Source organism: Trachemys scripta, chromosome 11 (assembly GCF_013100865.1).
Source record: "Trachemys scripta elegans isolate TJP31775 chromosome 11, CAS_Tse_1.0, whole genome shotgun sequence".
In the NCBI taxonomy this organism is placed as follows: Eukaryota; Metazoa; Chordata; order Testudines; family Emydidae; genus Trachemys; species Trachemys scripta.
This window is the reverse complement of record NC_048308.1, coordinates 15,499,041-15,525,179: the sequence shown is the minus strand read 5'-3', so window position 1 is coordinate 15,525,179 and position 26,139 is coordinate 15,499,041. Positions and strand designations below refer to the sequence as shown.

At 41.3% G+C, this 26,139-nt stretch overlaps 1 protein-coding gene across 3 annotated transcripts in view; it reads left to right on the top strand.

The window, feature by feature from the left end:
- Positions 1-26,139, top strand: part of NCKAP5 (NCK associated protein 5) — a 310,769-nt gene that overhangs the window by 161,852 nt on the left and 122,778 nt on the right. For all 3 annotated transcript variants that reach the window (XR_004647669.1, XR_004647668.1, XM_034785642.1), the window contains exons 5-7: positions 8,659-8,727; positions 16,010-16,048; positions 25,778-25,897. Coding sequence is in view for 1 of the 3 variants with exons in the window: in XM_034785642.1 (XP_034641533.1) it covers positions 8,659-8,727; positions 16,010-16,048; positions 25,778-25,897 (228 nt within the window). In the remaining 2 variants the exon portion in view is untranslated. The remainder of the gene's footprint in view (positions 1-8,658; positions 8,728-16,009; positions 16,049-25,777; positions 25,898-26,139) is intronic.

Sequence of the window (26,139 nt, the reverse complement as noted above, 5' to 3'; positions counted from 1 at the left end):
TTATATCAATATAAAAGGAAACACGGAACCAGCAAAAGTTATACCAGTATAAACAGTTTTATAGTGGTGTAACTACATCTACATTAGGGCTTTTACTAGAATAGTTTTATCATACAAATATCACACCCCTAACCAACATAACTATGTCTACAAACTTCTTCCTATGTTCAAACCAGCCATTTCTGGATAGCTATAAATGGTGGAATCTATACAGCTCTGAGCACAAAATGTATGAAATCATAGATTAAAAACATGAAAAAAATTGCTGAGTTCATTTGAAGTACTTGGGCAGCTCTTAATGTACTATACAGGGTATGACAAATGAGTGTCTGTGTAAATCAATAAACCTTTCTATAAAGGGACTACTGGTTTAGTATGAATAACAAGAAAATGCACAGAGTAACCAGTGTTCTAGCATTCTGTCAGTGTTTTTAAAGTTCACTGTCATAACTCTGTTCCCCTTGACCTTTATCAATGATACCTTCAAAAAATTTTGAGTTGCTAACTCGACATCCGACCTTTAAACCCTCATTTCCTTTCCCCTCAGTGCCAAATACATGTCTGCTATCCTGCCCTCCATATCCCTTGTTTCATATCTTGACTCCACAATAATTGGTTCTTGAAAGAAAATCAGTCTTTTGGGGGGAAATTCAGTGGGGGTTTTTTCTTCCATCGTATTTATAAAAGTGTTCAAGATTTTCTCCAATCGGTATACTATGTCACACTTTTCTTCTGCAGATCTCAAAGTATGTATCATGAACTAATTCATTATGTTTCATAAGACCCTTGCCGGGGTGGGGATGGCAGATATTGTTATTCCAGCTCTGACATGTCCTGAAAATATTTATAGCTTTGCTGGAGATACAATCTGCCTTTTCCACCCTGAAAAGTGGATCAAATTAAGAAACAAATAAGTCTCTAGTAATGACTGTATCTCGGCGATAGCGTCAATGCCAGAAAACCCCTATTTTATACAAAGTAATCTTAAGTTTTCACTTTCTAATTGATTTTCCATAAATTCAGTCATATGGTTTAGAACAAAGTTGTCTCTAATTAAGGCAGCTGAAAGCTGCTTACCATTATCCAGTTACTGATTTAAAACCTTATATTTCCCACTAACTGTTTGGAGAATCTCTTCTACAGTAGAAACCTTTTATTCTAATTTGAAGATATGAAGCACATAAGCCTCTATCTTGGCATCAGCAGGATCTTATAGTGCCTTAATAGCATGCAAAGCAGTATGTAATGACTCATCTAATGGCAAGCTTTCTGTTGCAACATGTCTTCAGCTGACTGAATGATACTGTCACAGTACTATATGATGAGGGCTGAGACCCTAGCAGAGAAATGCTTACCCAAAATCTGAGCTGCTGAAACACTAGTGACAGACCATACATATCCCTGGTCCCTGGGACTATTTACCATGCTTAGACTGCTTTGGTTTTTAGGCTGTTTTGTTTAGTTTTTTATGTTCTGTGTGTGTAATGGGACGTAAGAAAACACTGAAGAAAAAAGATGTGCACGGATCCATTAGAATAAAAGTACAACTGTATCTAAAACCAGAATGACTGCAGAAACCAGACATTTGATACTTAAGACAGTGTCGTCATCAGTAATCTTCCAGCTTTCTTCCTTTTGATTTATGGACTCATCTCCTAGGTTATGTCAGGTGTAGAACTTCTATTTCTCTATTATGCCTCTGAGGGTTAGTAAACATGACTTAGTTTTCATTCTATAGAGGTCATCAGCTTGCTATAGCAACTTAGCTTGGTATAGATATAGCTTGGAGTATACTGTCCTCCCACTTCCCCCCCCCCACAAAAATGTGTCATAAAGGCACAATATACAGAGTTTCTCAGTGTACTTCTTTTGCTTAACAGCCACCTTTTCAAATAATTATAAGGAGTGTTGCTTTTTAACTCCACACGAATCCCAAAAACCTTTTCTAATCAGAAGATGTCTGGAATCTGAATTCTTGGGAGTAGAGGAAACAAGAATCATTAGGATTCCCAACAGAGAACACCATGAGGTAAAAAGTCTGGGTGATAAGAGCGCTGAAAGACTTCCACAATTCTTTACCATTCTGTTCTTCCAAAGAGAAAAAGCACATTGGTTTTAAAGAAAGGTGTTTTTTTTAAGACTACAAACTCTATTCCCAAGTTTATATATATGTAAATATTATGGAGGCAATTGTGGTTTACTGTAAGTGTTCTGTTGCAATATGGGTGTGACGTTGCAGTCTATATGATTTTATAAAAATATGCTAATGGGTGAATATAATGTAACTGGAATATGCTTCATCTATATGATTTTATAAAAATTTGATAGAGTGAATATAATGTAACTGGAATATGCTTTGTGCAAAAGGTCTCTTGTAAGGTATCATTACAAAGCTTATTGTCTACTGAGTGTGGTCATCCTATTTGTATAAAGGTATCACTCTTGTATCTGAAACTAGAAATATGAAATATAACTCTGAGGGCCTATTGTAATTATGCAAAGTGTGGGCCATTAATGGTAGGTAGCTCCCATCAACCAGGACAATTGACTGGATGGCTCTGTTTGCAAGCAAGGCTTCCTGTGAGTCAGGCTGGGAGGAATGAAGGCTTGGAGTCTTACAGTGACATGTGATCATGTCACATGAACTGGAATACATCTTTAACCTGGTGCTTTTCCAATGGGGGGAGGTGTAGAAACCCAGAGGGACAAAGGATTTCCACCTTATGCAAAAGATATATAAAGGGGTGGAACAGAACAAAGGGAGGAGAGGAGTCATCATGAAGAATCCCCTAGCTACCACCTGAGCTGGAACAAGAGCTGTACCAGGGGAAAGAATTGTGCCCAGGACTGGAAGGTGTCCAGTCTGAGGAAAAAACTTACTGAAGCATCTCTGAGGGTGAGATTATCTGTATTCAGTTTGATTAGACATAGATTTGTGCATTTTATTTTATTTTGCTTGGTGACTTATGTTGTTCTGTCTGTTACTACTTGGAACCACTTAAATCCTACTTTCTGTATTTAATAAAATCACCTTTTACTTATTAATTAACTCAGAGTATGTATTAATACCTGGGGGAGCAAACAACTGTGCATATCTCTCTATCAGTGTTATAGAGGGCGAACAATTTATGAGTTTACCCTGTATAAGCTTAATACATGGTAAAACGGATTTATTTGGGTTTAGACCCCATTGGGAATTAGGCATCTGAGTGTTAGAGACAAGCACACTTCTGTTAGCTGCTTTCAGATAAACCTGCAGCTTTGGGGCAAGTAATTCAGACCCTGGGTCTGTGTTGGAGCAGACAGGCATGTCTGGCTCAGCAAGACAGGGTGCTGGAGTCCTGAGCTGGCAGGGAAGGCAGAGGTAGAATTAGTCTTAGCACATCGGGTGGCAGCTCTCAAGGGGGTTTCTGTGATCCAACCCATCACAATGGGGTGACATACTGTATAAAGTATAGATCTGTCAACCTTACAAGGATTGGCACCAGGGTCTTAAATGAAGTCTGTGAAATGTCCCCTTCCTTGCTCAGTCCTCATTACAAAAATACCAAATAAATGGGCATGATTTGCTCAGCAATCAAGAAGCAAGCTAGCATAAACTGGATTACATCCTTTCTGTACACATTCAAAGCCACTGGTGTGAAAAAGTTTGTATTATACAGATATTTCCACTGTGGCAGGCAAAGAGGAAAAATGTACTATTTATTATTAATGCTGTCACACTCAGATTTCCTAATTTTGGCAGTGTATTCATTGAGGAATAGCTTGCTGAAGTCATATATTAGGCAATAAAACACAAGCAGTTTTAGATTCAGCTTCCATTTTATTACTACATCACAGCAGTCAAAATAAGACAGACTGAAAGAAAGTAGGGCTCAGTTTTGATATTTTGTAGTTGTATGTTTACTATATGACCATATATTGTTAGCAGATCTTTTAGGCATCTGGACATGGGAGCAATCTGTATCATATTTTTTTTCCAAGATTATTATTTTAGGGCTAGATTGTACAATACCTATTCACATTGGTGAGTACTGACTCAAAAATAAAACTATAATAGCAAATTCACATAAACAGATTCAACACTGCTCAGTACATTCAAATATATCACATCTATCCTCTCCCTGAAATCAAATGGGCCCAAAACCTTCAGAAATATTTGTGGGGGAACAACCAAAGGTTCAGTTACAAGTCAAATCTTTTAGGTGGTTTGTATTTTCTCTGTGGTTAGCATCTGCCAACATTTTGAACATTTCCCTGAGGAAGTGGTGTGTCCACAGTAATGTCTGAATTGGATGTTCCCTCAGATGATGCTGATGGTTCAATGCAGCTGTTTTCTGGTATAATGTTATTGCTTCAGGTTGGGGCACCAGTGTTAAAGTGCATTAGCGCACTGTCTGATATGACCAATTGTTTTGCTTCCAGGAAAGCTTTTTGATACTCACATGACTATACACACTTTTGACCAGTCTGCAGCAAACAGTTGAGCAGATGCAATACAGTTGCTAGGTGTGGTGTAAATCGACTATAATAGTTAATAAATCCTAGAAATGATCTAAGTTATGACACATTCTTTGGCAGCGGAGCTTCCAGCACTACTTTAATCTTCTTCTGAGATTTATGTAGGCCTTGTGCATCAGTAACATGCACACAATAAGCTACTGAGTCCTTGAAAAGTTCACATTTTATTCAATTGGCTTGTAACCCATATTCTTTTAGACACTCTAATATCCTCTTCAGGGATTCCAGATCTTCCTCGTCACTTCTACTGGTCACAGTCATGTCATCCAGATACCACTGTATTCTCGGAATACCTTGCAAAACTTGGTCCATTGCCCATTGCCATTTAGCAGGAGCTGAAGCAATACTACACACTAGTATAGTACACACTAGCCTGCTGTACTGGTAGAGAGCCTTTTGTGTGTTGATTGTGAGGTTTGCCTTAGACTTTTCCTGAACTTCCATGTCTAGGTATTTTCAGTACAGGGTTTATGGTGACCTTAAAATATCCACACTTACTGCACCACATTTTTTTACAATTGGAATGATAGGAGTTCCCCACTTGCTCCAGGCCACTTTTGAAATTTTCCAGACGTTCCAATTCAGCATTTACCTTTGAGCGAATACTGTAAGGTACAGGCTGGGTTTTGTGAAACTTGGGTTGTGCCTTCTCGGCTAGGATTATTTTAGCCTTCATGTGTTTTAGTGTTCCTGTGCCCTCCTAGATTATTCCCAATGCCTGACATAGTATCCTTTCCAGCTGTTTTAGAGGGGTATACTGAAAGTGACTTTATAGATCTTTCCAGTCCAGAAGAACATATTCATAAATGATCTGGGAAAAGGGGTAAACAGTGAGGTGGCAAAATTTGCAGATGATACAAAACTACTTAAGATAGGTAAGTCCCAGGCAGACTGTGAAGAGCTACAAAAGGATCTCTCAAAACTGGGTGACTTGGCAACAAAATGGCAGATGAAATTTAATGTTGATAAATGCAAAGTAATGCACACTGGAAAACATAATTCTAACGATACATATACAATAATGGGGTCTAAATTAGCTGTTGCCACCCAGGAAAGAGATCTTGGTGTCATTGTGGCTAGTTCTCTGAAATCATCCACTCGATGTGCAGCGGCAGTCAAAAAAGCAAACAGAATGTTGGGAATCATCAAGTAAGGGATAGATAAGAAGACAGAAAATATCATATTGCCTCTATATAAATCCATGGTATGCCCACACCTTGAATACTGCATGCAGATGTGGTCGCCCCATCTCAAAAAAGATATATTGGAATTGGAAAAGGGCAACAAAAATGATTAGGAGTATAGAATGGTTTCCGTATAAGGAGAGATTATTAAGACTGAGACTTTTCAGCTTGGAAAAGAGGCGACTAAGGGGGGATATGATAGAGGTCTATAAAATCATGAGTGGTATAGAGAAAGTAAATAAGGAAGTGTTATTTACTCCCTTTCATAATACAAGAACAAGGGGCCACCAAATGAAATTAATAGGTAGCAGGTTTAAAACAAACATAAGAAAGTATTTTTTTCACGCAACGCACTGTCAACCTCTGGAACTCCTTGCCAGAGGGTGTTGTGAAGGCCAATACTATAATGGGGTTCAAAAGGGAGCTAGATAGATTCATGGAAGATAGGTCCATCAATGGCTATTAACCAGGATGTGCAGGAATGGCATCCCTAGCCTCTGTTTGCCAGAAGCTGGGATTGGGTGACAGTGCATGGATCACTTGATGATAACCTGTCTGTTCATTCCCTTTGGGGCACCTGCCATTGGCCACTGTCAGAGGACAGTTATACTGGGCTTGATGGACCTTTGGTCTGACCCAGTATGGCCGTTCTTATGTTCTTAACCATTACCATTTATTACAGTTTCTGCACTGTGCATCTTTAAATAAGCAATCACAAGGAGCATGGAACACTTTTCCAAACTGATAACAAGTGTCTGTTTCCTGAGTGGACTGGCACTTTCCTTGGGTTTCAGATAGTTTGTGTGTTCCTACTTCTGTTTTAGCTCCAGTATGCATGTATGATGTCCTCTTGGATATTTGAGCATCCAGCTCCCAAACTCTTACCGCTGCTTTTGTTATTCTGACTTCTGCTTCCACCTTTGCTTCTGCTTTGAATTTACTACTGCACCTTTACCTTTTGCTGCATCATGTTCCACCATTTTGCTGGGACACTTAGAAACTCCCTTGTAACCAAATGTTGAATCTATGGGTGTGCTGTATGGTGCAGATATGATGCAGAGAAATTCATAACATTTGCTGATAGATGTCTCTGGAGTGTATTGCTGACTTTATAAAACTGTTTGTTTAGAAATGTAAGTAATCTCCATATGTTGCCCTCTCTTCTTACCCCTTGGCTTTTCTCTATGCTTCTTAAATACTGGCTAATTATGGGCATTTCCCTTTCTCCTCCCAACACACTATTTTTAGGTTAAACTTGAATTTGAAATAAAGGTCGGTGAATTAACTAATTGCAGTTTTGCTCAGGTTTCTTTCTTTCTTTTTTTATTATTATAAAGAGATAACTGTTGACTCTCCAGGCAAAATCTTCCCTTAGGATGTGTTTGATTACAACAGAGGGTCCTGTGGCACCTTTGAGACTAACAGAAGTATTGGGAGCATAAGCTTAAGAAGTGAGGTTCTTACCCACGAAAGCTTATGCTCCCAATACTTCTGTTAGTCTCAAAGGTGCCACAGGACCCTCTGTTGCTTTTTACAGATTCAAACTAACACGACTACCCCTCTGATACTTGATTACAACAATAAACTTTTCGGTCTGGAATTGCAAACATTAACCATACATGTGACCATTGTCTCTTAACCACGATTATTTTTTGGAACCTCATTTATTAAACTTTTATGGATTGTCAGTGTAGTAAAAGGGAGGTGAGTAATGTAAACTTTTTAATGGTTGTAATTATCCGAATGTATTGATTGTGATGTTATGGTTGCGTGATGTGAAGGGTATGAGTGGGGAGCAGGGACAACATATAGATTCCCAAGGCCAGCTTTAATTTGCACATTTTTATATTTTGTTTTATTTTTCAGTCTTTGAGAGGAATATAGTTAAAACTTGCTCTGATTTTAAACTGATGTATATGTTTCTGTTATATTTTGGGGAATTTCTGCGACACAGGAGCTTCCCAAGGCGAAGGCAAAATTATACAGAAGAATACAGTGATTTAACGCAATTTAAATTTTAATACCAGCTTGTGCTATTTTTTTTCATGTGCATTATGCAAAAATCTCAAGAACAGTGGATAATTAAGGACAGATTAAAGCCGTTAGTATACAGGAAACTTTTGACTTTAAGATTTTATTTAGATGTTATAAAATATAATTCCTTTTCACTCTTGAAATGATAGATTTTGGCATGTGTTTTTTAATGTGGTGGATTAAGAAAATTACTTTTTATGATTAGAGATGTAATTTACCCATCAATTATTGTGTGGCCACTATATCTGCAGTTACTCAATTCCAGTGCCCTGGAATGGCTTATTGTGGCTTTTAGCTTGAGGTAGATTCCGTTTCCACCAAATACTTTCTCCATGCAGGTTGGGTATCAGTTTCAATGTACAGTACCAGAAAAAAAAATTGACGTGCAAACTATCATTTGTAGTGTTTTACTAAAGACTATCTTTGCATCTGACAAGCAGGGCCGGCTCCAGGGTTTTGGCCGCCCCAAGCAGCCAAAAAAAAAAAAAGCTGCGACCGCGATCTGCGGCAGCAATTCGGGGGGAGGTCCTTTGCTCCCAGTGGGAGTGAGGGACCGTCCACCGAATTGCCACTGAATACCTGGACATGCCGCCCCTCTCCGGAGCAGCCGCCCCAAGCACCTGCTTGCCAGGCTGGTGCCTGGAGCCGGCCCTGCTGACAAGACTAGATTATAGATATACTTAAAATGTCAGTACTTGTATTTCTCTAAATTGTAATGTATTTTTTGGATAACTTCATAAAACTAATGACATTTCAGTTTTATTTATAACAGTAACTTAAAGCAAATATGTTTTGTGTATTTTTAAGAGATTATTTTGGATCCTGAGGAGGAATGTGCAGTAAATTCATTGAATAAGTTGTCATGTAGCACAAAATACCCAATGATTCATTTGCATTATATTTTTGCATCTTACTGCAGGCAGAGAATTCAGCATTGGCTCTGGAAAATGAAAATCAAAGAGAACAGTATGAAAAGTGCCTCGATGAGGTAATGTAGATTTAAGAAAGATTTTATGACTGAGTTTCTCTGACTGTAATGAACAACAAACAGGCAGTTTCCCCAAGCCTGCCTTTCCAGTAGGTTCCCAGCCCTAGAAGCTCTGTTGTTCTGCTCTCAGGGCCACCCTCATGACTGTGTCTCTCACTGTCTGCTAACTTTCTCTCCTCTAACACACACAGCTTGCCAAACAATCCTTTAGCACTTTGTTTACAACCAGGGAGCCCTCAGCTCACATGGGTAGTTTAGCATCTGCTCAGGCCTCGCCATGCAGCCCATTGCCTTGGGTGATGGCTTCTGTTGTTTTCAGCTATTTCATTACATAAAGGGACTTAACTGCTCCTTCCATTTAGCCTGAAAGAAGGGTGCTTAGCACCAGGCCCAGCTTAACCAATGTGCACTCTGTGCCCTTGCACAGGGCCCCCATCTCAGGGTTGGGATGGAAAGGGGAGAAGGGCTGGCGACCACTGCAGGAGGGGGGGAGCAATGGGTAACTGGCCTGTCAGAGCGTTTTATTTTGCCCACTACATTAATTCCTGATCTCACTGCAGTGCTGTGACCTGCTGCTGGCCATAGAAGGCAGGCTGCTGCTGCTGCCACTGCTGCTCTGTTCTCCTGCAGTGGATGGCACTGGCTAGCGGCGCTGGGATTTTTTTACTTGGAAGCAAAGCATGGTCAGGCTATTGCGGCTGCCTAACTCATGTAAGAGCTGGTGTTACTGGTTGTTGCTCTATGGAAGGATATGTAGTCTCTTTAAAACAAACACAAACAAACAAACAAATAAAATATGGCCCACCAAAAGGTTTTAAAGGATTTTGTGGCTGTCTGCTCCCAACATCACATGCTCTGTCTAGTTTGGCTTTAACCAGATCTGTGATTGTCTATAACTCAGATAGACAGCAGCCTTTACACCTTCAATCACAGCAACACATAGCAGCCTGTGCATTTAAAAAAGCAAACCACTACACTACACACACAATTCTCCCCTTGGAGAAAGGACGAGAGAGAGAGAACAAATCACATATGACAGATACTAGCCACATCACTTAATCCACTGGTGGAAGGTGCTCAGATATTATGGTGGTGTAAGAACCTAATTAGGATAGAATATAAGAATTGAATACATTTAATATGAAATTGTGAAGCTTTTTTTTTTTATTATCTTCTTCTCTTGGATATGATGTGGCTACAGAAGTCATTTCAGCACTGGGTTAAGTGAGACATTTACCCATCATTGAGAAAATAAAAGGGGTCCACAACACCTCTACCTCGATATAACGCTGTCCTCGGGAGCCAAAAAATCTTACCGCGTTATAGGTGAAACCGCGTTATATCCAACTTGCTTTGATCCGCCGGAGTGTGCAGCCTTGCCCGCCCAGAGCACCACTTTACCGTGTTATATCCGAATTCGTGTTATATCAGGTTGCGTTATATCGGGGTAGAGGTGTATTTAGACTGTAAGCATTTTGGGACAGGAGCCCTCTTTTTGGTGTGTATTTGTACAGTGCCTAGCACAAAGGGGTCCTAGTCTATGATTGTGGCTCCTACGTGCTACTGCAATACAAATAATATTAATTTTGAAACTGTGCTCCAGATTTTATTTTCTCAGTGCTTAAGTCAGGTGATTCAGGTCTCCCGCTGGCATATCTCGTTCACTCTGTGAACGCTGTCCTGGAGGCAGTGTTTCTTGTCTGTAAGTAACAAGGGCTGCTGTTTCCAGTAAGGTACATTTTCTTGTGTCTTGCCTCTAGTCTTTTCTGTGTTCCCTTATTTTTTCCTATGCCTCTGTTATTTCTAAGCTCCTCTCTTCTTCTTCGCCTCACCTGTTACCCACTCTATTTCTCATCTCTTTCCCCACCTCCAATCCTTTGACCTCTCTCTTCCTAGTGATATTGTAACCTGCTCTATCTCAGCCAAGATAGGCCTGGACCTATGTGAGCATTGATGCACATAAATTGGTTTCAGCAGCCATGACAACCTCACCACAGACCTGGAGACAAACACTGTGAGTTCCAACTATGACAGCCACATGGGCATCTAACACCGAGTGGGCTCACGCAGGAATGGCACTCACAGGAAGGGTTCACAAAATAAACAGGGACCTTTCCTTCTACTCTTCTGAGATAATCTCAGTGAATTCAGTAAAGAAACAATAAACAGAATTAATGATCTGACGTAAACACAATTAAGAAATAATCCATTAATGCCCATGGAACCCTGTGGCTCCAATTGCCTTGGATCCCATGGACCCCTCTGGAGCAAGCATACCCTGATACAAAGTTATTCCTAACCAGGGATTTTCAGCAGAGCTGGTCAAAAAATGAAAAGATTTTTAAAAATTGTGAAAAATTGTCCATTTTTTGGTTGGAAAACTTCTGTTCTTTATGGCTCTAGGCCCAAAGCACAAGCTCCACTTCTCACAGGCAAGAGCTCCTTCCCTGGTCCTTTTCTTGTTTGGGCCAGATTCTAGGAGCTTCCTCTGCAATCCTTAGGACCAGAGATCAGCTGCCTCATTCTCTTTCCTTCCAGGATGTCTCACATGTTCACTTCTGCCAACAAAATGACCTGGTTGGCTGAGGGGAAGGGGCTCAGTTGTCCCTCAAAACAGCAGGCTCTGATCAGTCCCAGAGTTGCATTAGATCAGCCCTCTGAAAGAGAGTTTCAGAGTCCATTACAATAATTATTTTTAATTTCCTACCAGCAATCAAATCGATCATGAATCATGATCTTTGGATCCCACAAAAAACATGGGTGTCCCATCCTTGTCAGACTGCAGAGGAAGCCATACATGGCCACAGCATCAGCCAGAGATGATTCCTATTATGCATGGTCATGTCATGTTCTGATCTCTGTCAGTTAAGGGGAATGCTAGGAATCAAGGGTGTATTTCATCCTCTTCATGTCTTGCACACTCAAGAGCTGGATTCAGGGCAGTTCATAAATCCTGAGGCCCTGTGCTCCTGTGATGTCACCCTGCCTCTAGTTGGGGTAGTGATGGTTGTAGGGCTGGACTGGTCAAGGTCCTATGGGCCTCCTTCCCAAACCACTGCTCCCTGTCCAGGTAGGCCAGGGTCTGTCCCAAGCAGAGGGTAAACCTGCCACCCAGTCAGTGGACTCTGTACTTGGCCATACATGCCACCTCAGCAAAAATTTTGTGGTGGGTGGGGCTCCGACCTGGGCAAGAAGATCCAGCATCATCCCAGCCTAGCCATGATGGGGTGGCAACAACAAAGCTTCCCCACTATGCACACAGAATCCTCTGTAGAAGTGTCAGTGGCCCTGCCCCCCCCCCCCTGCAAGAACTAAAGAGGGGAAGGTATCAAAGTTCCCTCTTATTTCCTTTCTTTGAGGAGCAAATAGCTGTTTGAGCTCACGTTTAACACCTATGAGTGCAGCCTCTCTCACTCCCATTTCCTCCTCCTCTCTTTGTCTCCTTCATTCCATCATTCCTTGTACTTCCTTCTTCCTCATTCATGCCATGCCCATCGGTCACTATTCAAGGGAGAATACTATATCTCTGACTTAAAATTTCACGTTCCCCAATCATTTTCACCAGTAAAACTCAATCAAACTCAAATATTCATAGACAGAAAACACACAAGGGATATGAACATGACTGAAGCAAAATCCTTTATGAACTCTATTAATATATTCACAGATTTTTAAAATTAATTACCCATCTCTATTATTTTATCAGAAGTTGACATATGAACATTTCTGGAATAATATTTGGAAGTAAATAGCACTGAACTGTCCAATACTACACAAATCCGAAAAAGAGCTCATTTATTTAAAATTCAAAAATATACTGTAAACCTATCTCTCTGTCTCTATAAAACACAATGCAAGAAACAGAATTATCTTTCTGTACCTTATGGGTTTGAGGTTACATGCTTAATCCTAGTTTCCTATTCAGGAATTTGACTGTCAGTTTATTGGCAAGAAGTAGTAAAATGGTTATTCACGTTATTGTGCCAGCTAAGATTTCTGTCAAGCTTGACTGTACTGATATAGAGGAAAACGTACAAATGACTGCTTCAGTGGTAGATGAAATCTTAAAATGATTTCATCTTAATATTACTATAATACATTTCCAATTAGCACCCCCAACATATAAAGGCTTCTTCAATATGCATTTTACTTTAAAAAAGAAAAATAAAGAAAAATATCTCTCAGAGCATCTGTTTAATTAATTAGAAAATCCTAAATGTTACACAAAGCCATATATATAAGATACAGTTCTGTAAAAAAAAATACACACACACATATATATATATATATATATATGTATATATATATACACACACACACTTCACAGGCAGAAACCAAGATGTGCCAAGAGTAGCCAGGCCAGATTTGAGTGAGAAGTGTTGCAGCCTGGTGCAGGAGGTTCAGCACCACTCAAGTTTGGCACCCCATCTTCCACCCCCATTAATAGTGCGGGGAGTGATTCAGATTCCAGTGCTGCTGCTGGCATCATTGTGCTGGGCCCGAGGTGACCCACCAGGCTGAGAACCTGGAGTTAGGAGCAGAATCAGGGAAAATTCTCCCACCAGTAGCGTGCCTGAACCAGGGCCAGCTCCAGGGTTTTGGCCACCCCAAGCAGCCAAAAAACAAACAAACAAACAAAAAAAGCCGCAATCGCGATCTGCGGCAGCAATTCAGAGGGAGGTCCTTCGCTCTGAGCAGGAGTGAGGGACCGTCCACCGAATTGCCGCCGAACAGCTGGACGTGCCGCCCCTCTCCAAAGTGGCCGCCCCAAGCACCTGCTTGGTAAGCTGGTGCCTGGAGCCGGCCCTGGCCTGAACTCAGGGAGAGGCAGGACCAGGAATGGCCTTCCAGCTGCATGCGGAGAAGAGCTTCCCTCGCCCCGCAGGGAAGACAGTGACTCCATAGACCTGGGCCCTCTCTGGCTTCCCCATCCCCTCCCTAATCCCCCAGGCAGCACAAGGAGGGCTGCTACCCCAAAGGCCTGGCCCTCTCTGACCTCCTCCAATCCTTCTCCTCTTCTTAAACTCTTTTGTCTCAATGATAATTTTTTAGAAGGGTGGTGAGGGACCTCACCTTCAGATTTTTCTCTGGGCCCCCAAAATAACATCTATGTGATCCTTGTCCTCTAGCCTGCAAGCAGAACCAGGAAACCGCTTACAATGTAAAGTGTTCAGCTTGCAATTTTAACAGTTTTCAGTACACCACAGACAATGCCTACCTCACAGGAGTGTTGTGTGGCTTAATGTCAGAAAGCCTTTTGACATCCTCAGATGAGTGGCATGGTATAGGTGTAAAGCAGTCTAAGGCTAGGTCTACACTACCCGCCTGAATCGGCAGGTAGAAATCGATCTCTTGGGGATTGAATTATCGCGTCTCGTCGGGACGCGACAATCGATCTCTGAATCGACGCTCTTACTCCACCAGCGAAGGTGGGAGTAAGCGCCGTCGATGGGGAGCTGTGGAGGTCGATTTTGCCGCCATCCTCACAGCGGGGTAAGTCGGCTCCAATAGGTCGAATTCAGCTACACGTAGCTGAATTTGCGTTTCTTAAATCCCCCCCCCCCCCCCCCCGTAGTGAAGATCTGCCCTTAGTTATCAATTACTTCACTTTCCCACAGACAGGAACATGAATGTTAACTAAATCACTTCAAATTCACACCTTTAAATAATTCAGATTAATTTTCCTGGATGTCCCTGTGTAGACAAACCTTTAGATACCTATCTTCATGCACCCAAGTTAGAAAAATTTGTCCAATGTGCATCAACAAGTTCTTTTTCCCCCCCTCAATTGGCATATTATTCCATTTACACTTCTTTGTACAGTCTATAAAGCTGTAAGAATAATTTTATAGGTAATGCTGTTGCAAGTGCTTTGTACACATTGCAAAGAACCCTTTAGTCCTTCTTGGTAAAGTAACCCTATGTCAGGAAGTAAAGGAATAATGTATTAGATGTGATTTGTTCAATTTTCAGGTAGAGCAAACAGACGTTAAAAGTACATGCCAGAAGGAACACTGTCAGATGTAGATTCTAAAAGCCTGTAGGGCAACACATGGATTTCAAAAATATAACATATTTACTCCTGTGGGTTATTACAGTTCCAGTATTAGTCTGTCTTCTGTTAAATCATATATTGAGCTATTTTATGTGACCATTGTTCCACAGGCTGCCTTAAATTAGGGACCAGTTTTGGGGGGAAAATAGATACTGGGTAATTTTATGAGAATATGAATCAAATCAAAGTTCTGGGTTTTAGAGAATTGAATTATTTACCGAAATGAATTAGCTCCAGCTCTTTGCTCATGACTCAGTTCACTTGAATAGTCTATTTTATTTATTCTATTTTTTTTAAATTCACTAACAGTAAAGGCAGCAAGGCAGATTTGTACTTCCAAATGACAGCCTCATGTATTGTTTAACTTTTAGAAAGCTAAAATGGACTAGAACTCATAACTAGACTCTGTGCACAGAGAGTTAAGCCTTAAGATTATGTTACTTATACAGAATGGAATCAGGACAAACACATTGAAAATGTGACAGTTCATGTATAGTTTCAAAAATGACATTTGATTATGGTTATACATTTTTTAATGAAACATTTATCAAAAACATTCAAAAGTATCACCAGCAGAAAATACTTATTTTTCCCCCATGTCAAAAATGTAAATAATGAGAGGACACTTGTATAAAATAAATTTAAAAATTCCCTCCTGCATATACAATTCCACTAATCAATGGTGTGTAATGTGATTCAAGGTAATTACACATTATGGTGTGAATGCTTCCAACCATATTTTGATGACTGTAGGTATTTTAATTTTCTGTGGCACTTTATTGTTGCCTGCCTGTCATGATAGATGTACCATTTACCAATGCTGAATCAAGAAACAATTAAGCTTCATCAAAACATTCAGGATCACGTCCTCAGCAGGTGCAAATCAGTGTAGTGGTATTGAAGTCAGTTCAACTACAGAGACCTGACCCTTACATTATATTCTGTTTGACTGTATTAGACTAGAAGACCAAAATAAAGATTTGTAATGTCATACTAAAGTTATTAGGGTGTATACGTTTTGTATGAAATGGGGAACCAGGCAAAAGTTGGAACGTAGATTTTATATACGCTTGCAATGTCACTATCTGATTTAGGGAGTGGGTTCAGGAGGTTACTCTGGGGGGGGAATAGCTTACAGTGGGATCCCTCAGGAAAGGGTCTCCTCCACCAAAAAAATCAATATAATACACTGCTAAGTTATATTATTTTATTATTTATTTCTTACAGGTAGCCAACCAGGTTGTGCAAGCTCTACTTACTCAAAAGGTAGATTGTTTCTCTGATTTTTGGCATGTTTTTAAGGCTGTAAATGCAAACCATTAAATTAGAAAATGTATGTTTTTATGCAGGATACATTTTTCAAACGCTGTGCACACATTTCAGTAATGCAACCACAAAATGTGAAATATGACTAGTGTTCTACCAATAACAAAAATGAATAATAATTTCTGGGACTGGGAACCTCGGAGGATTGGTAATGGAATATATAGCCTCACATCCCATTTGATATGTAGGGTAGGCCTGGCTAAAGTCAATAATGCCGGACAGTCCATCCCATCTCTTGGCTTTTTTGTGTGCTATACAAAATGATTTGGTTCTATCTCCCAATCCGATTCCTGTTGGACATCAGAAAAAGACAGTCACACTTGGCACTCTTGTTGGCTCTGAGCAGAATATAAGGGTTGTAGGTGAAATCCTGTGCCTCCCTGAGTGGCAGTGGAAGGCTCCCATATACACAGCGGAGGAATGGATATTCTAAGACTGGGTAGTGAAGAAGATGTACAGGGGATGCTTCAGCCCCATGCTATGGAAACTATGCTCTTTAGCAGCTCTCTGCCATATGACAGCTGTGTAGAGAGGGATTTGTAGGTAGGCCATGCAGGAATATCCTGGAGTGTAGCCACCATGTTCACAAACTGTGATGACCCATGGAGGGAGCACATAGAGGGGGCAATTAATGTTTCCTAAAGCCCTACACTCAGTAATTGTGACTACAAAATGGCTCCATAGATGCCACTGTCAGTTCCATTCCTCACCTCCACATCTTCAGAACAATATCTTTGTCTCTGTACCCACAGTTCCACCCTGCATAGGTTTGGAAATGATACTGCACACTCAAGCCTAGTGGTGGTCCACGCAGGTCAGATATGAGGCAAGGCAGTGTGGGGAAGATTGCACTTTTGCTGTTCTTGCTATATCTATTCTTAGAATCATAGAATCATAGAATCATAGAATATCAGAGTTGGAAGGGACCTCAAGAGGTCATCTAGTCCAACCCCCTGCTCAAAGCAGGACCAATTCCCAGCTAAATCATCCCAGCCATGGCTTTGTCAAGCCGGGCCTTAAAAACCTCCAAGGAAGGAGACTCCACCACCTCCCTAGGTAACGCATTCCAGTGTTTCACCACCCTCCTAGTGAAATAGTTTTTCCTGATATCCAACCTGGACCTCCCCCATTGCAACTTGAGACCATTGCTCCTTGTTCTGTCATCTGCCACCACTGAGAACAGCCGAGCTCCATCCTCTTTGGAACCCCCCTTCAGGTAGTTGAAGGCTGCTATCAAATCCCCCCTCATTCTTCTCTTCTGGAGACTAAACAATCCCAGTTCTCTCAGCCTCTCCTCATAAGTCATGTGCTCCAGACCCCTAATCATTTTTGTTGCCCTCCGCTGGACTCTTTCCAATTTTTCCACATCCTTCTTGTAGTGTGGGGCCCAAAACTGGACACAGTATTCCAGATGAGGCCTCACCAATGTCGAATAAAGGGGAACGATCACGTTCCTCGATCTGCTGGCAATGCCCCTACTTATACAGCCCAAAATGCCGTTAGCCTTCTTGGCAACAAGAGCACACTGTTGACTCATATCCAGCTTCTCGTCCACTGTGACCCCTAGGTCCTTTTCAGCAGAACTGCTACCTAGCCATTCAGTCCCTAGTCTGTAGCAGTGCATGGGATTCTTCCGTCCTAAGTGCAGGACTCTGCACTTGTCCTTGTTGAACCTCATCAGGTTTTCTTTGGCCCAATCCTCTAATTTGTCTAGGTCCCTCTGTATCCGATCCCTACCCTCTAGTGTATCTACCACGCCTCCTAGTTTAGTGTCATCTACAAACTTGCTGAGAGTGCAGTCCACACCATCCTCCAGATCATTAATAAAGATATTAAACAAAACCGGCCCCAGGACCGACCCTTGGGGCACTCCACTTGAAACCGGCTGCCAACTAGACATGGAGCCATTGATCACTACCCGTTGAGCCCGATGATCTAGCCAGCTTTCTATCCACCTTACAGTCCATTCATCCAGCCCATACTTCTTTAACTTGGTGGCAAGAATACTGTGGGAGACCGTATCAAAAGCTTTGCTAAAGTCAAGAAATAACACATCCACTGCTTTCCCCTCATCCACAGAGCCAGTTATCTCATCATAGAAGGCAATTAGGTTAGTCAGGCACGACTTCCCCTTCGTGAATCCATGCTGACTGTTCCTGATCACTTTCCTCTCCTCTAAATGTTTCATAATTGATTCCTTGAGGACCTGCTTCATGATTTTTCCAGGGACTGAGGTGAGGCTGACTGGCCTGTAGTTCCCCGGATCCTCCTTCTTCCCTTTTTTAAAGATGGGCACTACGTTAGCCTTTTTCCAGTCATCTGGGACCTCCCCCGATCGCCATGAGTTTTCAAAAATAATGGCTAATGGCTCTGCAATCTCACCCGCCAACTCTTTTAGCACCCTCGGATGCAGCGCATCCGGCCCCATGGACTTGTGCACGTCCAGTTTTTCTAAATAGTCCTGAACCACTTCTTTCTCCACAGAGGGTTGGTCACCTTCTCCCCATGCTGTACTGCCCAGTGCAGCAATCTGGGAGCTGACATTGTGCGTGAAGACAGAGGCAAAAAAATCATTGAGTACATTAGCTTTTTCCACATCCTCTGTCACTAGGTTGCCTCCCTCATTCAGTAAGGGGCCCACACTTTCCCTGATTTTCTTCTTGTTGCTAACATACCTGAAGAAACCCTTCTTGTTACTCTTAACATCTCTTGCTAACTGCAACTCCAAGTGTGATTTGGCCTTCCTGATTTCACTCCTGCACGCCTGAGCAATATTTTTATACTCCTCCCTGGTCATTTGTCCAATCTTCCACTTCTTATAAGCCTTTTTTTTGCATTTAAGATCAGCAAGGATTTCACTGTTTAGCCAAGCTGGTCGCCTGCCATATTTACTATTCTTTCTACACATCGGGATGGTTTGTTCCTGCAACCTCAATAAGGATTCTTTAAAATACATCCAGCAATCCTGGACCCCTTTGCCCTTCATGTTATTCTCCCAGGGGATCCTGCCCATCTGTTCCCTGAGGGAGTCAAAGTCTGCTTTTCTGAAGTCCAGGGTCCGTATTCTGCTGCTCTCCTTTCTTCCTTGTGTCAGGATCCTGAACTCGACCATCTCATGGTCACTGCCTCCCAGGTTCCCATCCACTTTTGCTTCCCCTACTAGTTCTTCCCTGTTTGTGAGCAGCAGGTCAAGAAAAGCTTTGCCCCTAGTTGGTTCCTCCAGCACTTGCACCAGGAAATTGTCCCCTACACTTTCCAAAAATTTCCTGGATTGCCTGTGCACCGCTGTATTGCTCTCCCAGCAGATATCAGGGTGATTAAAGTCTCCCATGAAAACCAGGGCCTGCGATCTAGCAATTTCTGCTAGTTGCCAGAAGAAAGCCTCATCCACCTCATCCCCCTGGTCTGGTGGTCTATAGCAGACTCCAACCACAACATCACCCTTGTTGCTCCCACTTCTCAACTTTATCCAGAGACTCTCAGGTTTTTCTGCAGTATCATACCGGAGCTCTGAGCAGTCATACTCCTCCTCTCTTACATACAACGCAACTCCCCCACCTTTTCTGCCCTGCCTGTCCTTCCTGAACAGTTTATATCCATCCATGACAGTACTCCAGTCATGTGAGTTGTCCCACCAAGTCTCTGTTATTCCAATCACATCATAGTTCCCTGACTGTGCCAGGACTTCCAGTTCTCCCTGCTTGTTTCCCAGGCTTCTTGCATTTGTGTATAGGCACTTAAGATAACTCAATGATCGTCCCTCTTTCTCAGCATGAGACAGGAGTCCTCCCCTCTTGCGCTCTCCTGCTTGTGCTTCCTCCCAGGATCCCATTTCCCCACTTACCTCAGGGCTTTGGTCTCCTTCCCCCGGTGAACCTAGTTTAAAGCCCTCCTCACTAGGTTAGCCAGCCTGCTGGCGAAGATGCTCTTCCCTCTCTTCGTTAGGTGGAGCCCATCTCTGCCTAGCACTCCTTCTTCTTGGAACACCATCCCATGGTCGAAGCAGAGGACGATCCTTGAGTACATAAAGCAAAATCACATCTTATAATGGTGACATATTTGCTAGAGTTTCAGTCTCCATATTTTAGTCTGTAATTTGGGAAATGTTGTGATGGTTTTCCAAAAGCAGAGAGAAGCTCTCTGAATTCTTTTACACTGAGAGTCAGATTTTTTTATGACAATGTACTTTCCCAATAATGGACCCACCCAAACTCGTAGGAACCATGGAGTTTGTACAGATATGATAAAAATCGATTTAAATACATTTAATAAAATAATTTGCTGAGTATTGATGGGATTTAACAGCTGCTTACCTACTGCTGAGTAATACCAGCTAATTTAACGTCCATGGAATGGAGAGGGTACTCTTCTAAATACTAATGAATGTTAACTGTTACAGTACTCCTACCTCTGTTCATAATGAGATCATTTATAAGAAAGGAGAGGAAAACAATAGTGTAAGAAATTGGACTCTTCAGGTCAATCACAAAAGGTAGTAGCTATACAAATCCAGGTAATAACTAGTAAACAGATAAATCTACCATAGTGCCGCTAAGCAGTAAGACACATCAAGTCATGCCACAGTGAGATAACACACCTCTGGGGCATAGTGAGGCATGAAGACAAGCTGAGAGCTTTCAAAGATTCAAGAAGAGTAATATTGCACAGTAACATATATTGGGTATGTTTTATTGTGAATTTGAAATTGCTCCGCAAGGGCTAATTTTTGTTTAAATTAAGTACATACTGTAATGTAAGGGATAAAGTACTGTACACCCCGCAGTATATGAGAAGACTGATTCCACTGAGGGATTCTGATGAGAGAAACGGAGAGAGCAAAGCTTGAGTGATTTATCAATGTCACTGAAACCTTGAGATGGAATTACAGTCTTAAATGTGCACTTTTGGAGTATATCATTTGTTATAATACATATGGAATTCCTCTGATATGGCTGGCTTTTTACCAGGCGCATGCAGAAAATGGGTGAAATTGGGAATTTTCCTGAATTAGCCCCAGGGCAAAATTTCACCTTTTGTATGCAGAAAATTTGTTTGTGTTTTTGTCCCCACTTATAAATAGCAGGTTTTACCTCTGGGGAATCTGAGAAGTCAGATAATCAGCAAATGATTTTGAGACAAACCCACAAAATACATTTTGTGTGTTTGCTAGTGGGTGGGTTGCACAGCCCCATTGATTTCTGTGCAGATCATCAACCATCATTCTTCATGTATCCACGGGTGGCTTAACTCTACGTGGCAGAATTAAACCCGGGTATTTCCCCTGGGCAAAGAGGGATGCAGTATTTTGAAGCCCCACACAGGAGGTGACATCCCCTGCACAGTTTGTAACCTGTCTCTGCTGGGGTTTCCTATGTGGCAACACATGGGAAGGGGCCTCGGAAAAGGTAGGCAGTGGAGAACTGCTGCTAGGGAGCGTTGGTCGGGCTAACACTCTAGAAGCAGGCTCCAGGCAGTAGGCTGGAGTAAACTGCATGGAATATCTCTGCAGCCAGTGTGAGGTTTCCATCCCCTCTCCAGAGATCCCTAGTGCCCAGTTGAAAAAGTGCGGCTGGGTGCTTGGGTCTAAGTTTTCCTTAAGATCTGGATCAACATTGTGACATTGGAGTTATAGTGCACAATGGAATTGCTGATTGATCCATAGATCTGACCTTTGCTTGTCACCCTGCTATACTTGAGCCCTTTCAGGCAAGTGCTGACCCACATTCTCTGCTCCAGGATCTGCATGATCATTTAATTTTTTCCTTTCTGATCTTTAAAATCTTGCCACCTGTTATCTGGTGCTACAGGTGACCTTCAGTGCTGTATATGGTGAATATGTGGACAGGAACTGAGCATTACAACAGAGGAAATGGATTCAAAGGAAAGGCAGTGGGTTTCCAGAATTTGAAGGAAAAACATCATTTCCCAGCTGAGGGAAGAATAGTTCTGGTATCGAGGAATAGTGCAGTGGGTGTTGTAAGCATAAACACCTTAAAGATTGAGAGACACTCGAGTACTACAGTACTGAGATAGATATTTGTAGTATCACTTTTTTAATACCCATTGGTTCTACCATTAGGAATGTGCATAATGATATACTTCAGGTTTTGTTAATTATGACACAACATACCTACTGATCATTTTACTATTTTGATTTAATATAACCAGGAATTGCTACTTTACATAAATTTTCTTATGTTAATTTCCTGTTAATACTTTTTTTCACCTTTCTGTGAATGGCATTAGTGTTGGAAGAGTTTACTGCATCTTGGTTGGTAATGTGCCAAAATTTTACTCTTGCTCTTGAGCAAAAAGTCCAGAGTTAGAGGCATATAAACTTCCAAGGTTTGGCTCTTAAAAGGAAAAGTTTGAGAGGCAACATTGCTATGTTTGCAATGTTGTTTTAAATTGTCAGTTCCCATGAAGCATTTTTCCTCTTCAGTGAACTCAGTATTTAAACTTCATTATAGCAGCTAGTACTCAGTTTTAATTTCTTTGATTATTTGTGAAAGCCATGTAAAGAGGGGCTTTGGTGTTTGTGCTTCCCCAGATGAGAAATACTGTCCCATATAAGTTAATAGATGAGAGTTTTTAGCAGGGGTGTTCACTCAGAGAATTAAAGCTTTAGGATTTCACTACACCTCAAATAGATATCATTGCCTCATCATTTTAGAAGGCACCAAATATATAACTTGGACAGCTTTAGAACCACTTAAAATAAGCACTATCGTGGTAATGTATCCAGGGAAAATAACTTCATAATTCATCCAGTGATACCTCTGTAACTAAAGATATTTCAGCATGTTTCCAATGGTCTCAGGGCAAGGTTTTCTCATTGTGTGGTGACCTCTTTTGTATTCTCTGTGCTGGCTACAGTACACTCTAGATAAGAACTGGCACTGCTGGAGACAGGCACTTTGGTTACTTCTGACTAGAATTTCCCACTCTGAGCTGCTACCTCATCAGGTTCATGCACCTTTGCGGGTCAATACGTTGTTAACGCTATTAATGGACAAGCATATTGGAAGCAAGAGGCCTGTTTCTCCACCATGTGATGAAAAATAAAGGCAGTTAGGCAATGCCGGTGGGTAGCAGCTGTTCTAAATTAAAAAAAAAAAACGAGAAGAGTGGCTACACTTTTTCTGAGAATAAATGTGCCTGCAGATTATTTGTTCACACAAGTGCCACTAGAGTTGCAATCCTTTCTTATTTTTGAAGTTGATATTGACTATAACACAGAGATGTCATGTCCTTCAAAGAAGACTGCCACCTGTATTGTATAACTTGTGCAGAGATTTTGAGTCAAAGTCTGCCTGAACCCTACTGAAGTCCACTTTGTGGCAGAATCCCATGTTCCCTTAAATGGCCACAAAAGGAAGTCCTATGCCAATATCTGAAATTGGTATTCAAATATACTTTCAGCCAAGCTGTACCATCAGGCCAGTTTACGGCCTTATGTTTGGAAGATGCTTTGTCCAAAATACTATGTAATCAACAAACACTTCAGTCCTACTACTGGAGGGAGATCAGTACAAAAAATGGATTCAGTATGTTATATTCAGCATACTTGTATGCTGCTAAATGTACCAATTGCTAGGTATACTCATGTGGTTCAGAATATGTGCCAGGTTTTGTTCCATGTACCAAATACTTTAAGGTTCGAAGTTCCATTGGAATATCAACAGTGTAAAGAAAAGTCACCACATTCTGCTACAGCACAGAAATTGTAGAAGAGTTGAGCAATGAAAGGGTTACAGACGCTGACGAAAGCCATTCCTTAACATATAATTTCTTTTGTTTGTTTTTTTCATTTGCTATTGTTTGCAATTGTTATTAAAATGTATTTGCATATTACTTTTTTCATTTTTAATTGGGCAAACACTGATTCTCCCTGCCCCTTGTAATTGTGGTGGAATATCCACCAAGATGGCTAATGTTTATTTCATGTATTGTGCACCACCAGCGTCAAAGATGCCACTGCAGCTCTGAGAATAAAGCGTTCGTTAGGTTATGTTCCTTCAGCTATCTGGGTAGCAGGCTCTGCTGCAGCAGTAGAGCATAAAATAGTTCTTACATAAACAGTGGGTCTAGTAAAGTGCTTTATTTTGATTAATGTTTTGCTAGCAGAATGGGGACTGCAAAGAGAACAAACTTTTAGGATCTGCACTTAGGCCTGAGTCCAGCAAAGCACTTAAGCACATGCTTAATTTCAAGCAATGCTTGAAGTGCTTTGCTGGAGTCTTAGATGCTAAGGTGACAGACACATTCTAAAAATCTTAGAGTATAACAATTCCCATTAGACTATAACAGTTTTAAAGTAGATAAAATTATTGGGCTAAATTACTCAGCTTCTCTTTAAAAAGTTATCATAGGTCCCTTCAGTTACAAAACTGCATCATCAAAATTATCAGCTGAAATATTGTATGGTATGGAATCATGCTGGGTATATAAAAAACCCATATACTTGGTTTCATAGTTTATCAGACCTCTGTTCACTCTGTTCTGAACTGTGATTTGGGCTTTGTGGCCACCTGAGGGAGTAAAGTAGGGTGACCAGATGTCCCGATATTTCGGGGTATTTCAGGGTGTGTCCTAAGATCGGTCAGGAAGCAAATTGTCCCGATATCTGCCGGCAGGGACTGACTCAGCTTTTTTTTTCTCTCTCTCTCTACTCCTCCCCCCTCTCTCCCCATGTGTCCTGATTTTTTCTTTCCCTCATCTGGTCACCCTAGAGTAAAGGGGAGTGAGAATCATTTTTACAACCCTATGCAAGCCCTTCGAAGTGGGTGTAGGTGGGCTACAAGTGGCGCTCTGTCCGCTTCTACAGGTATCTGGGCGAAAGGTAAAGGTTGATGAACCTTTCAGCTCAGGCACAAGGGCTTCATGCTTTAAGAACCAGAGATCCCAAGTACAATCTCAGCTGCAGACAACCCATCCAGGGTCATCAGGTTTCCAGTGGTAGCCTTTATTGGCAATGGAACTGGGTGAACCTGTAAAACTTGGGATGAGCTTCCTCAGCCAAGGCTGTAGAAGGCTCATCAACATCAGTCTATGGCCAAGCCACCTCTAGAGTGGCTAGTCCAGAGCTGGTGGACAGGAAGAGGAATGGAAAGTGAAGAGCCTTGGTGCCCCCCATTTCCCGATGCAAAAGCCAGTACAGCTGAGCCAGTGGTGGTATACTTTGCTCTTCGTACTACTCCAGAGCAAACAGAAGCAGGGAGGGGAGTGGATTTTGGAGGAGTATCTCCAAGGAATAATGCCTCCTTGGTCTACTCCTATAATGGTGTAGCTTACAAAGCACCCCATGGTATATTAGGGCTTTGCTTAAAGACACAGTCCAGTTCTATGAAAACATAATTATTTTAATGTTTTCTAATTCAGTTTATGACCACATCAATACAATAAAACACACTGCTGCTAAGGTCTAACTGACATTGCACTCCAAAAGTATATGTACTGTAACTAATATGTCTGATTTCATGCATTTAAATATTATCTTTTGATGATCAAATAATCAGGGAAATGGTGTAGTATCTTTTTTTCTGATTTATTTGTGCTATTTTGAAAATTTTACTCATTTGTCTCTTCTGAAGCCTCCTATTCCATAAAGCATTTTCAAGAGTTTCACTGCATTTTCCCTCAATCCTCCTATTTTCTCCTGTGCTGTAGGATCTGAGGGAAGAATGTGTAAAGCTGAAAACAAGAGTTTTTGATTTGGAACAACAGAATCGAATGCTAAGTGTGCTTTTTCAACAAAGGGTCAAACCAGCTTCCGACCTCCTTCTCCAGGTAGGAAGAAACCTTTGCCTCTGGAATCTGCTAAATTTAGATTCAATACATTTAAATAATATTAATCTTCTTAAGATAATGTTAGCACGCAAGAAGTGACAACTGATAGACATAATATATTAGAAGAAAATTGGTTATCTATCATCTGATAGCATTGAAATTGAAAGTGTACACCACCAAACTTTGGCTGCACATTATGTACAGATGTAGAGAGAGAAGTGTATCTGAGGAATAAGTTACTT